The sequence below is a fragment of the Lagenorhynchus albirostris genome, chromosome 1, assembly GCF_949774975.1.
Source record: "Lagenorhynchus albirostris chromosome 1, mLagAlb1.1, whole genome shotgun sequence".
Classification (NCBI taxonomy): Eukaryota; Metazoa; Chordata; class Mammalia; order Artiodactyla; family Delphinidae; genus Lagenorhynchus; species Lagenorhynchus albirostris.
The window spans coordinates 41,748,765-41,762,381 of record NC_083095.1 but is presented as its reverse complement, the minus strand read 5'-3'; the positions used below and the strand labels follow the sequence as shown (position 1 = coordinate 41,762,381).

General features: G+C 39.0%; 1 protein-coding gene across 1 annotated transcript in view; it reads right to left on the bottom strand.

Annotated features, from left to right (window-relative positions):
* CCDC175 (coiled-coil domain containing 175) overlaps positions 1 to 13,617 on the bottom strand; it is a 76,107-nt gene that overhangs the window by 9,418 nt on the left and 53,072 nt on the right. Inside the window, exons 14-17 of the mRNA XM_060141931.1 lie at positions 10,823 to 10,961; positions 6,814 to 6,893; positions 5,193 to 5,345; positions 1,892 to 1,994 (exon numbers count right to left, since the gene is read on the bottom strand). Of these exons, the coding sequence (XP_059997914.1) occupies positions 1,892 to 1,994; positions 5,193 to 5,345; positions 6,814 to 6,893; positions 10,823 to 10,961 (475 nt within the window). The remainder of the gene's footprint in view (positions 1 to 1,891; positions 1,995 to 5,192; positions 5,346 to 6,813; positions 6,894 to 10,822; positions 10,962 to 13,617) is intronic.

Below are 13,617 nucleotides of genomic sequence, written 5' to 3'. Positions count from 1 at the left end.
AATGTATTAGACATGAGCACATGTGATTCATTATTCTATGCGCTACTTTTCAGTAAGTTTTAAATTTTTCTTAATAAAAAGTTGAAAAAAAATGTATTAGACAGGACACAGAAAATACTAACCCTAAAAGACAAACTAGATAAAGCAGTCTTTGTTCAAAAGAAAATTTTTAACTTCTTTTCTAAGACACCATTAAGAAAATGAAAAGTCAAGCCTCAGACTGAAAAAGGACTCATTTCCAGACTATATAACGATTTTAACTCAATAAGAAACACAAAGAACACAAAGCAATACGCAAAAGATTTGGACAGACATGTGGCAGATTGTATTTTCCAGAGATGGCTCCACGATATATTTCATCTCAAATGCTCTTCCCCCAACATGATGCTGACACTCTTCCCATTAGTAGTGATGTCTCTGTCCCCTCCCCTTTTGCCTGGTGACTGCCTCAACCATTAGGACATTGTGGAAGTGGTACTCTGACTACCAAGGTCAAGTCACAACAATGCCATGAACTTCCACTTTGTTTTCTTGGGATGCTAACTTTTGGAACACAGCAGGCCAAGCAGCTACATGCATGGAGTGGCCACATGGAGGTGTTCTGGTTAACAGTCTCCCCTGAATTCATCTGAGAGCCAGCATCGACACCAGAATTGTGAGTGAGTGGGTCTTCAGATGATTCCAGTCCCCAGCTGCTGAATTACCCCCCAGCCATCAGGTGGCCCCAACCGATGTCATGTAGAACAGACAGGAGTTGCCTCCACTAAGTTCTAACCAAATTGACAATTTGTGAGCAAAGTAATTTGTAACGTCATGCTGTAATAGATAATTTGTTCACGACACTTCACAAAAAATGATATATAAGTGGCCAAAAAGCATATGAAAAGATACTTAACAACCTTAGTCAACAGGAAAACTTAGTCAAGAGGAAATATCATGGGGCTTCCCTGGTGGCGCAGTGGTTGAGGGTCTGCCTGCCGATGCAGGGGATATGGGTTCGTGCCCCGGTCCAGGAGGATCCCACATGCCGCGGAGTGGCTGGGCCCGTGAGCCATGGCCGCTGAGCCTGCGCGTCCGGAGCCTGTGCTCCGCAATGGGCGAGGCCACAGCAGTGAGAGGCCCGCGTACCACAAAAAAAAAAAAAAAAAAAAAGAGGAAATATCATTACATGCCTAGTAAATGGCTAAAATGTTAACAATTTTAAGTGTTTTGACAATTTTAATTGTTGGTGAGGATGTGGAGTATCCCATTGATAGTGGGATGATAAATTTGTACAACTACTTTGGCAAACTGGCCATTTCTTATAAAGTTAAACCTGTTACACTAACGGTGTAACCCAGCGATTCCCCTACTTTGTATATACCCAAGAGAAATGAAAACAAATATTCTCAAAAACACTTATAAACAAATAGCAACCCCAAACTGGAAACAATCCAAATGTCCTTCATCTAGAGAATGGATAAACAAAATATGGTATATCCATTTAATGGAACACTACTATACAGCTGTAAAAAAGAGCCAATGATGATATATGCAACAACATGGATGGATCTTAAAAAACACTTTGCTGAGTGAAAGGAGCCAGGTACAAAAGAGTGCATGCTCTATCATTCCATTTATATCTAATCCTTAGGGACAGAAGGCACCTCAATGGTTTCTAGGGACTGGAGGTAGGGTGGGAAATCAACCACAAAGGGACACAAGGGACGTTTTTCAATGATGAAAATGTTCTATATCTCTCTTGTGGTACTAGTCGTTCTAGTGGTATGTACATTTGTCAAAACACATTGAACTTAAGATGGGTGCATTTTATTATATGCAAACCAGTAAAACTGATTTAAACAAAACTTTATTTTTTATATGTAAAGGTCATTCATGACACATTACTTACTCTGAAGAGCTGTCAGCTGAGACGACAGGTCACTTGAGGTGCACATGAGGTCTTCTGCTCCCTTTCTGTGTTGCTCTGTGCTGTTCTTTATGTATGCAATATACTGGAAATTAAAGGCATGTGTTTGCTTTAAGTCGTTTAGTTAATTATCCATGCAGTCACTTAGCAAACATTTATTGATTCCTCCTCTGTGCGACCTACCATTCTAGGTACAAGGGTAACAGTGGTGAACATAGCCCTTGTTAAGCTTACATTCTGGTGAGGGAGGTAAAGGACATTACTTCCTGGTAAGCATTTCAACAGCCAAGTAAACATGGTATTCTGAATTTGCCACAAAAACGAATTAAAAGGTATTCTGCCTAAACACACTGTCTTCACAGGAAAAAAAAATGATTTTTTTTTTTGCAAAATGTGTGTTCAGTACATGTTACAAGGCAGCACTGATGCCTCACTGGAGGCGTTCATAAGACCTCACAGAGATCAAGTCAGGAGAGCCTATGGAATTGCTCACTCTAGTTGGATGTTTCATTGCATTGGGTGGCAGTGGTAGCAGTGGTTTGAGTGTTAAAGTCATGGCTTTCTGTTCTGACCACCCAATGCTCAGGACCTCTAAAGTCTCTGGGAACTCTGAAAGTATGGGTTTTGGGATATAATGTTGGCACTGGCCCAGTTTCAAGCGAGAATTAGTCAAATACTAGAAACTACTGATAAAAATCTTAGAAATAGTGTCTGGTACCGTTGGAGAAGTAGACATGGAACTGTTCCAGAGGACTGTGTTTATAAGCATGTTTCAGAGGGTCTCTCATGCAGCCTTGATCTTGTGGCAGTCTTTGCATGGCTTGCTGGAAGGTTTTGTAGTAAACCAAAGTGCAAGTCACCTTACGCCAAGTCCAAGTCATCATTCTCGCTCTCTTTGAATATGGATCACTATTCGTAGACTTGCCTAGCTCAGCAGGCCTCTCGTAACTCTCCAACTTTCCTCTCTTAGTCCCCCTTTTTGGTCTCCTCTTCTGTTGACTCTTTAAAAGCTGTCTTTCTCCAGAACTCTGTTCACACCTCACTGTTCTCATTCACTATCCCTGAGGAATTTCACCATCTCCCAGGTGTAAAGCCTACCTCTATGCTAATGACACCCTGTCAGACTTTTCCCTGGAGCTCCTCCCGTGGTGTGATTAGGTGCTCTTGCTCTGGGTGACTCTGTATATGCACCCTGTGTAGACTGTCACACTTAACAATCAAATTGTAATTCCATTTGTATACCCATCTCCCCAGTTAGACTGCGAGCTTTCTAAGGGCTTGGGACCGTGTCTTACTCATATTTGTATTCACTGTGCCTTCCCTAGAGTTTGGGACTCACTGATGCTTAAAATGTTTGTTGAATGAAGGGATGCGATCATTAAAACAGAGTGGTAAGTGAATAAGATAAACGAATAGGGTCATCCAGGGACTAGTAGGTGGACCTTGAATCCAAAAACAGAACTTTTAGAATCAGTCTTTAACATAGTCAGTCATCCATTTGCTCACCCATTGCCAAAACAGCAATGAAAATTCCAGTTAGATTAATAAATAATCTACATCATCTTAATAGAAGACAGCCTGGTGGAATATTTCACAGGTGGATGAAATTTCTTACAAGGTTGTTTCAAGGGCTAGAATGAAGATGTGTCAGATGTGTGCAGGTTCTTGCTGATGGTACCTGGGCTCTGCAGAGCACATCTACCTTTTCAAAGTACATTAGTACCTCTTATGCCATTTTAATTCTACCAAAAAACACATGATATTAGTGGGAAAATTGTTGCCATTTAACCAATGGAAAAAAATATTGCTCAAAGAGGTAAAGAGATTATCCCCTTACTTAGAGTCTTACCACTGTAGGACTGTTTTCATTTTTCCAGTTATTAAAAATTCAAAAAAAACCCCAAAGAGACTCAGTTTCCTAATCTATAAAAGGGACATAATGTAATATCCACATACATTATCCAGGTTATTGTGAGCATCAAATGGGACTGAATTCCTTTTACATGTGTGGCATTGTGCAAAACTCTTGAAATACATTGATACAGATCCTGATCTTTGAGGTCAATAAGGTTTACCAGAAAAAAATATTTTTTAAATTGCATTCCTTTTGCACTTTCAGTTTACAAAGAAGTCACCTTCACACTATGAATTTAGGAGTTATTCCCATTTTAAGGGGAGAAAAATGAAGCTCACAAGTTAAGTGATCTGCCCAAAGTCACACAGGGTTACCAGTGAGTGACGGATTCAAATAAGTAACTCAAGTATAAATAAGTAAAATTTAATCATTTGAGATTGAGACCTTAACTTTAGGGGTTGGATGAACAAATTCCTTTGCTTTAAAAAAAGCTGCAATCAATATGAAACAGACAACCTAACTTTTTAAATAGGCACAAGATCTGGACAGCTACTTCACAAAGAGGGCATCCAAGTGGCCAACAACCTATGAATAGATGCTTCATTAATCATCAGGAAAATGCAAATTAAAACCACCAAGGGACACCTCTATACACCCTCCAGAATGATTAAATTGACAAAGGCCGAGTTTCATAGAGAATGAGGAACAACTGTGCTCTCATACACTACTCCTGGCAGTGGCAGTGAGCGCAACGTCTTTGGGAGACTGGCACTGAGCACTAAAGTGGACCATATGCCTCCCTATGGCTCGAGAATTACACTTGAGATGTTTACCCAAAAGAAATATGTAATTTTATTCACTAAAAAACAGGTAGTAGAATGTTCATAGCAACACTCTTTGTAATAGTCCAAATTAGAAACTCTCTAAACCCCCATCAACAGTAGGCTGTATAAATAAACTGTAGTATTAGTTATACAATGGAATACAATACATACATACAATACAATACAATACAGAACTAAGGAATGAATGAATCATACCTTCACTCAGTAATAAGAATGAACCTCAAAAACATAATGTTGGGCAACAGAGTGCATATTGTATCATTTCATACATATAATGTTCAAAAACAGGCAAAACTCGCCTATGGTATTAGAAGTCAGTATAGCATTACCCTTGTTAGGAGGTTAGTGACAGGAAGGCACAATGGAAGATATCTGGATTCTGTTGATGCTTTGTTTCTTGATCTAAGTGTTGGTTACCCAGTGTATTCATTAAGCTGTGCACTTATGATTTGGGCACTTTTCTGTGTGTACTTTAAGTTTCACTTAAAAAGTTTTAAGAGTTATTCTCTCTTCTCTTGTAACTAGTGCAGGTGTAGACAATCAACCAAGACCATTGTGCAAAGTGAAGTGCACTTGAACTTACCTCTTTTAATCTTTTATTTGCCAGAAGCAAATCATCTGTTTTTAGGTCATGTACATAGATTTCATTTTCTAAGTGCTTTAGAACTTCAAAATGAGCTTTGATTTTATGGCTTTCGTGATCTCTTAATTGTTTTAATTCTTGCTTCACTTTATTCTGCTCAAACATAAAACCCACAGTTATTGCATAGAGTTCAACTAGCAGGGCCCCAGTGTATTAGTTCGCCTGGACCACATTCAGAGAGAGGTTCTAATTACAACTGACCCTTGAACAATGCAGGGGTGAGGGGCACAAACCCCCTCCACTCAAAAATCTGCGTGTAACTTTACAGTTGGTCCTCTGTATCCCCAGTTTCACATCCGCTGATTGAACCAACCACAGACCGCGTAGTACTGTAGTACTCATTCACTGAAAAAAATCTGCATATAAATGGACCCACAGAATTCAAACCTATGTTGTTAAAGGGTCAACTGTAACTCCTTGACCATCATCAGAGGTTATGGACACCTTCCCTTGAAAAACTTTATATAAACTCCAAAGCGAATGGACTCTGGGAAACGAGTCTATGGATCCCAAGTTAAGAGCCAAAGTTAAGTTGTTGAGACAATTTCACAAAATAGAATATACTTTGACATATGAACAATTACCTGGCAAAAGTGGGGAAGCAGGGAGTGGAATTTATTGAGGCTCTTTCAGTGAGGACTTAATATTTCTCAAAAGAAGAAGAATATTACTTTATGGATTTTTCAGAGTTCTCTACAGTTTTCTCTACTGAATTCTCTAAGCAGTTTTCTATTATTATACTGCTATAAATCACATAATCTTTGTACATTGTATAATCATCCCTAGCAGCATCTTATAAAGAATATAGAATTATATATATAGTATACTTACTTGTAATTTTCCCCTTCATATGTTTCTATTTCCATAATGCACTGAAAGTTACTTTTGAGATCAGTGACTCTCAAAGAATACATTTTATTTTTAATTAGCCAACTCCACATACATATGTTTATCATTAAGTATTGATTATAAAATTTGAAAAGGTAGTAAGCATCTCTTCACCTGCTCCCATCTCATTCACCCCCTCCACACCCACAACTTTGGCCCACTTATCCTTGTCTTCATAGGAATTTACCAGAATAACAGATCTGAAAAGAACCTTAGGAAGCATACTCTGATCTCTACCTTTTAAATAAGGAAACTGAATCCTCCCCAGTGATTTTCCAGTTTTTTGTTTTGTTTTGTTTTTTGAAATTTTGGCCACGCGGCACGGCACTTGGGATCTTATTCCCTGACCAGGGATCGAACCTGTGCCCCTGGCATTGGAAGGTGGATTCTTAACCACTGGACCACTGGGGAAGTCCCAGGTTACATGTTCATTGCTTCTGAAGTTGCTCTCTCTCTACATACAAACACACACACGTATATATATGTGTGTATATGTATATATCTATATACATATGTGTATGTTGTGACTAAAAATTTCAAAACATTGATATTAACAGAGTAAGTTTAAAAAATGTGAATTTCTTGAAAACTCTAATGTGCTAGGTAAGTATCACTGTCTGTATATACCAATATTCTAATAAAAGAAAAAAGAATGAATACATTGACTCTTTACCGTCTTGTTAAGGTATCTTAAAAAGTCTCTTGACAATTGAGAAATGTCATAATTCAGTAAATTCTGCTCCTGCTTTTGTGCTATAAAAAAGAGAGAGAGGAAAAAATAACCACCTACAATGTTCTTTGATTAAAAGACAATAATCAAAACAAGACATATATGCCTGGTTTTAGAAGCCATACACTATGATAAGGCTTATAACAAACACTGGAAGTCAGGCACTCCCCAATGCTGCATCCACCCCTGTGTTTGACTCCTCAGAATCAACCATTTTAAACTCATTTTAACTTTTTCCTCTTACATTTTCTTAAAAATCTTTTTCTTAAAATTTTTTCTTTAAGAAACTTTTTTCTTTCTTAACTTCTTCTGCTCGCTTCCTAACATAGTAGAGGACACAGCCCACTTACCCCCATCCCTACACCTCCCGCCCACACCCGCAGCTCCATGTTCCCTCCCTCAACCTCCTCGTGAACTTGTGGATTTTGTTTAAATGAATTTTAACTGTTTGGATCATTATGACAATGTAAATATTATTCACTGATGAGACAGTGTAGTATGATTACACTTCCTTTCTTATATAGTTTCTTGTTTTTCCTGGAGGTAAAAATTACCTCACTTTTTAAAAGAATTGCTTAGTTTTCCATGTACATGTCATTAATTCATATCAAAATCTATAACAGAATTGTAAAATCTTTCTGAACATTACTTCCCGCGTGGTCAAACACGTTACGTAATCCATCAGTTCCCTTTCTCTACCCTCTCCCACTACCTTCTGTACATTTTTCTTTAGTCCTGCCGCAAAGGTGACCTCCTGGGACTTCCCTCTGCATCTCTCTCATGTTGGACCTCCTGCTTTCTGAATCTCATGCCTTTTTTTTTCTCTTGATTTATTTCCTCAGTTTATTGAAGCAAATTTTATGTAGCTTCCTGAGACAGAGTAAATGAGATCTTGTATATCTAAATATATCTCTATTCTAAATCTATACTTGACTGGTAGTTTGGATGGATATCTAATGTTGGAAATTATTTTCTCTCAAAATTTTGAGGCGATGTCTTCTAAATTCTATTATGATATTGATGTAAAGAAGTCTGAGACCATTCTCAGACTTGTGTGAGATCTGCTTTTTCTCTCTAGAAGCTTTTAGGATCTTCTCTTTTTTTTTTTCTCCTGAAATCCAACAGTGATGTAGCTTAATGTCTTTTCTTTCATATATTGTACTGGGGATTGACAGGCCCTTTAAAATAGGAAGTTCATATTCTCCAGTTCTGAGAAATATGTTTGTAATATTTCATTGATAACTTTATACTTCCCACTTTTTTTCTGGCCTCTTTTTCTGGCCTTCCTGTTAGTCAGATATTTGACACCTCAGAACAGTTTTATAATTTCCTTACCATTTTATCCTGTTATCTCCTTATTTTTTGTTCTATTTTTGGAGAGATTTCCTTAACTTTTCTTATAATCCTATTGAATTCTAAAATTTTAGTTGCTTTATTTTTAAGAGCTCTTTTTTGTTCTTTGTTCTTTCTTTTAAGCATCTTGTTCTTTTTCATAAATGCAATATCTTATTTCTCTAAGAATATACTTTAAGATATATTCTCTATACTAGAGAGAACATATATTCTGAGCAATATACAGAGAATATATATGTATTATATATAATAATATACAGAGAATATATACTGAGAATTTATCTTTAAAAGTATTCTTATGTTATTTGTGTTTATGTTTCCACCAAGTTCTGTTTTTCTATCTGCTTTAGTTTATGTCATTCATGCTGGAGTTTTTCCTGAGATGTCTGGTGATCTTTGACTATCTAATCCTACTTAAGGGTGAGGGACTAAAAGGTTTGGTTCCTGGGTGGACTTCACTGTACAGTGATCAGGAAGTGATCACCCATTTTGTTGGGGGGCTCTCTAATGTTAGATTCTGTGGAGCTCTTTGAAACTGTTCAGTGTCCTTGGGGAAGAATCCAACCATCTTCAGGGTGGGGAAGGGATCACAGAAGAGTTATAACACAACTGGCTGGCAGCCTTCATCAAGCTGAGCAGTGGAAGGGGGTCTCAGAACAGCACCTGTTTTCTGCGCTCAGCCATATCTGATATCCTGAAGTTTAGAACACTCTTGCCCAATTTCTCTGCTGGCATTGTGGAGGAATAGTCAGTCAGTGGCACAGAAGAGGACACTTGACCTGGGGGTCTAACTGCTTGCTATAAAGACTTCCAGCAAATCTTCAGCCCCATGACTCATCTCAGGCTTCACAGTATCCCTGTCCTCCAATGTCCAAGACTTCCCTGGTCCTGAGGAGAGAACTTCTTGTCCTCATGATATGCTTCTCTGTGAGCATTTGCTAGTTAAACTTCTTTTTCTGCTAATACCTCTATCCAATTACACCTTCCAACAATTTGCTGTTAGTTATTATCTGTTGATGTCTTCTCTGCCAGTCTCTTTGTACTTGTGGGTTTATGTCTTTAAATAAATCTTTTGCACATATTTTATGAAGTTTTATTAGGGAGCAAAGATAGATGCATGTGTTTTATCCATCATATTTAATCACAAGTCACAACATTATTCTTTATGTGTACTGAGCCTTTATATTCTACCCTCTATAAGTCTCACTCCTGGCAGGTGAAGTATACTTTCCTACTCTCTGAAGCACATTGCTCTTATGTCCCCTTTCCTTCTTTTCTCCTGCCTTCCTCTCTTTTCTCTACTTTCTTCAGTATTTTATCCCTTTTCTTTGAATTAAGAGAATCAGTTCTTGCAATATACTGCAATATATTGCCTATTTTTATACTCATTGTGTTTCTTATATCCTCCAGCCAGTGCAAGAAGGGATGAAGGAAGGGTGGGGGAGTAGAAAATTGGGAACGGAGTACATATATGATGCAAGTCTTGGTAAAAGTGGTAAAAAAACAAGAAAACCTAACTGAGTTGACTAAATGAAAATGTGGCAAAAGTGGAAAATCAACTGAGGAATGGGAACCAGACCCAGGTACTTTTTCTTATAATATTCTTATATTCTTAAAAATCCACCTTCCTTGAAAATTACCACTATTCACTTTGAATATCTGTTTATTTCACACTTGACCATATTGGGTTCCCACATGACTACCCTGTTTTGACACACTGCTTTAATTCCTATCCCCATATTCATCTTTGCCAGCTGGTCAGTCCCACCACAATGCACATTTTTTACTCCCATTCCAGTAAAAAATGTGCAAATTTTCTGTAATTTTGGTCCTGGCCTGATTCCAATGGCACTCCTTCCATCATCTAGAAGATAGAAGTTCTAGAAGTTGTCCTTCTTAATAACCTAAATCCTTGGATAATGATCCTTTACTCCCCAAATTCAAAACAAGACTCTAGGGATGGTTCTGGATCTGTGAAATTTGGGGTTCAGGGTTAGCTGACCACATCCAATTTTTGTGGAGAAAATAATTATCTTCTATATTAAACACACACATGGTGTGCCATGTAATAAAATGCAAAATATGCATACTTTCAGACACATTTCATCTTCTCTATGAAGCCCCCAGATCTGAGACAAGCTCTTATCTATCTCTGCCTTAGGGGCAGATTAGTGAAAAAAGTGTAAGGAGTACATACCTTATAAATGATTAAAGTCATAGCTAGAAAATGATTAAAGTCAAGCTGTAAATTCATGTTAAGAAACAAAAAATTTTCCACATGGCAGGAGATAAAGGAGTTGGTTCTACCTTTAGCAAGTACAGAGAGAAACCATATAATACAGTTGCTACTAATTCTTAATTTTAAACAGTTTTAAAAGAGAAAAGGAGGAATTTGACGAGAGTTAACAGTAAGATTGTGGTGCAGAGAAGAGGAAATTAATAGAAGAGGCAAAAACTAGAGAACAGAGAGTTAAAGGTGATGGGAGAAGTTGGGAGAATTTCACCACTGGCTTGTGATGAATGATCCACTTTGTGTTAGCAGACAACAGTGAAATCCTTACCTGGGCTTGAGTTCAATTACTAAGTGCTTCATATGTACCTGTAAGAGTATCAATGAGATTTTCAAACTGTCTGTTTTTGTCCATGTATTCTTCTTCTGCCACCTGAAGCTGTGGAAGACACTCGACTAGTTCACTTTCCTTTTCTTTGTTAATTTGTGTTTCCTCAGCGAATCTTTGCTTTAAAGACAGTAAAGCTGATTGTGAGTATGATTTTGGAGAATTCACACAGTATTCTAGAGTAGAAGGTAAGTTCTTTGGCGGGGAAAGTTCTGTCTGTCCTGGACTCCTCTTATCCTAAGGTGCATAGAAAGGTATCTGGCACATACTAGATATTTAATAAATATTTGTTGGCTGACTCACTGACTCTCTGGCAATCTATACTGTTAGGAGATTAAATTCACTGGGCTCTCCAAAGATCCTTTCAGTTCTATAGCTGTACTGCTATGGTTCTATTACTGCTACCTAATGTGTACCTCAAAAACGTATTTGAGAAACTTTCTCTTGATTGATCATATTTTATGAAAAAGAACAAAACAAAACCAGGCAGAAAAACAAAGTATATACCAGCTCTAAGAAATGTGGATGTTAGTAAGAAAGGGAAGGGAGTAGAAATAAATGGATATGATACTACAATAAATGGGTTAAAAGTGCCGAAAGTAAAACATGAAAATGCCTGCGTATTTATTCAAACTCAGGTTTTATTTAGTTTCAAGTGGAATATGGTTGAATCTCTCTTAGAAAGTCAGGGTGGATTTAAAATAGCGACTAAGGCAAAGACAGCCAACTGACATTTACTATCCACTCTCCTGCCCTTCGATATCAGGACTCTTTGAGTTTTAGCTGAGCATATGGCTGCCAACTAGAGTGAGTTCTCAGCTTCCCTTGCAGGTGGGTGTGACCAATGAGTTTGTGAGCGGAAGTGGAGTGTGCCATTTCTGGGTCCTGCCCCTCAACAGGAAGGGGTATATGCCCCCTGGGTCCTTCCTCCTTCCCCTGGCTGGAAGAGGATGAGAATGGAAGCTGCCACTTGGACCCACAGATGTTAGTCTCATGCCGAGGGTGGCAGAGCTACCCTTCCAGCCCGCCACCCCTTCCCTTCAGCCTATACCGGGAAAGAGAAATAAATATCTCTCTTCTGTAATGACCATGTCAGAAGTATCTGAGTATCTGTCTTAAATAGATACTCAGACTCAAAGATTTAAACTGGCCATAATTGACCCAGTTTACTCTTAAAAACTTTTTTTATTTTTATTTTTATCTAAGTTGCATACACACATAATTTAAAGGAAACCCTGAGGACCAGCAGAGCAATGCCAGACATGCTTCCCCAGTGGGAGATGCCCTCACAACATAGCCTACCAGAGGCTAGTTTCCATTGACCCCACCAAAGTGGTAAGTTAGTGCAAGAGAAGGAGATCCACAGGGGTAGATGTGAAGGACTCCTGGCCTAGAAGCCCCATGTTTAAATTGGAACCAACATCTCTTGGGCATACCTTCTAGGTCTATACAAGGGACATGCCCATTTAAAAGAGGCACCAAATCCAGGAAAGCCCAATGCTCTGGTTTCCCGCTAGTTATTCTCCTGGTCAAGATGCAGCATACTAATAAGGGGTTGTTCTATATAAGCAATGTTGCCTGATAATACAACTGATAATCCACCTTTATCAGGCTACGAGGGGAAGAGCCAGAAAGTTAAGCCAAGGTCGATTTCCTAGTAAAGGTAAAGGATTGTTAACCCTTTAGTACACATCTTGCTTATGTTCACCGCATTCTGGCATCTCTTTGATAGAGCACCTTGCTCGCACCCTAATTAATACAGTGATATGCTGTCCCATTCCAAATTACCATTAGAATCCTTATGAATAATACAGAAAGACAAAAACATACATAAAACACCGTAATATAAAAATATTACTATGCAGAATCAGGAGTAAATTCTCCAGACTGCAGTATTAAGAAACGCATATCTATACTATAGTCTGTAAAAAAAGAATGGCCTGGGGGGATAAGGAGGCATGTGAATGCATTAATTCATTCCCATTGCCTGCACAAGGCTGAAGCTGCCAGCAGCACCCTGACAAGAAACCACGCTCTTCTTTATGCTAGGAGTGAGGGTTTGGGTATCAGCTGCTGCTGCAGCTCAGGCAAGGTGGTGTTTGCTGGCTCAGCTTCTTGGAGTTGGGTGACCTGTCAGGCCCACAGCTTCTTCCGATCATTCAAATCTCCCCTCAGCTTCCCTGAGTCCTGAGCCACGTGCATACGTAGCCCAGTGATGAAAGGCTCTGGCTTCTGCTGCAATTTTGGGGCGTTGAAGCCTTGGAAAGGAGAGTGGCCAATGCAGGTACCAGTCCAAGCTCATGAGTTCCACTCATCCTGCGACTTCCAGTTTGACCTTGCTTTCTCCACTTCCTGTCCATCTTTCCTTCCGAACTGCCTACCCTGCTGCCTTTGGACCCCGGCTCCAGATGTAAAGCTAAAAGACTCACTAGACTACATAAGGAGCTCCCACAATGGCAGAAGGTCAAATCCTCTAATAAACCCCTTTCCTGGTAGCTCTGTTTCTCTGACTGAACCTTGCCAGACACAGGGCTGAAGGACCCAGCAGATCCAACCGTGATCAATGTGTCAGTGCTAGATCAGAGTGATGCAGAAGGCTTTGCAAGCTCTGACAGGAACATTGTAGTGGAGGCCCCTGGGTATCGGAGCCAAGTCTACAGAAGAATTAGTCACAGCACCGCCTAGAAGAAAACACCTCTCAAGATTTGGAAGTTTACATTCTGAACCAGTGACTAATATTCAGGGCTCTTTTCCTTGGGAATGCAGTGGGCCTTCT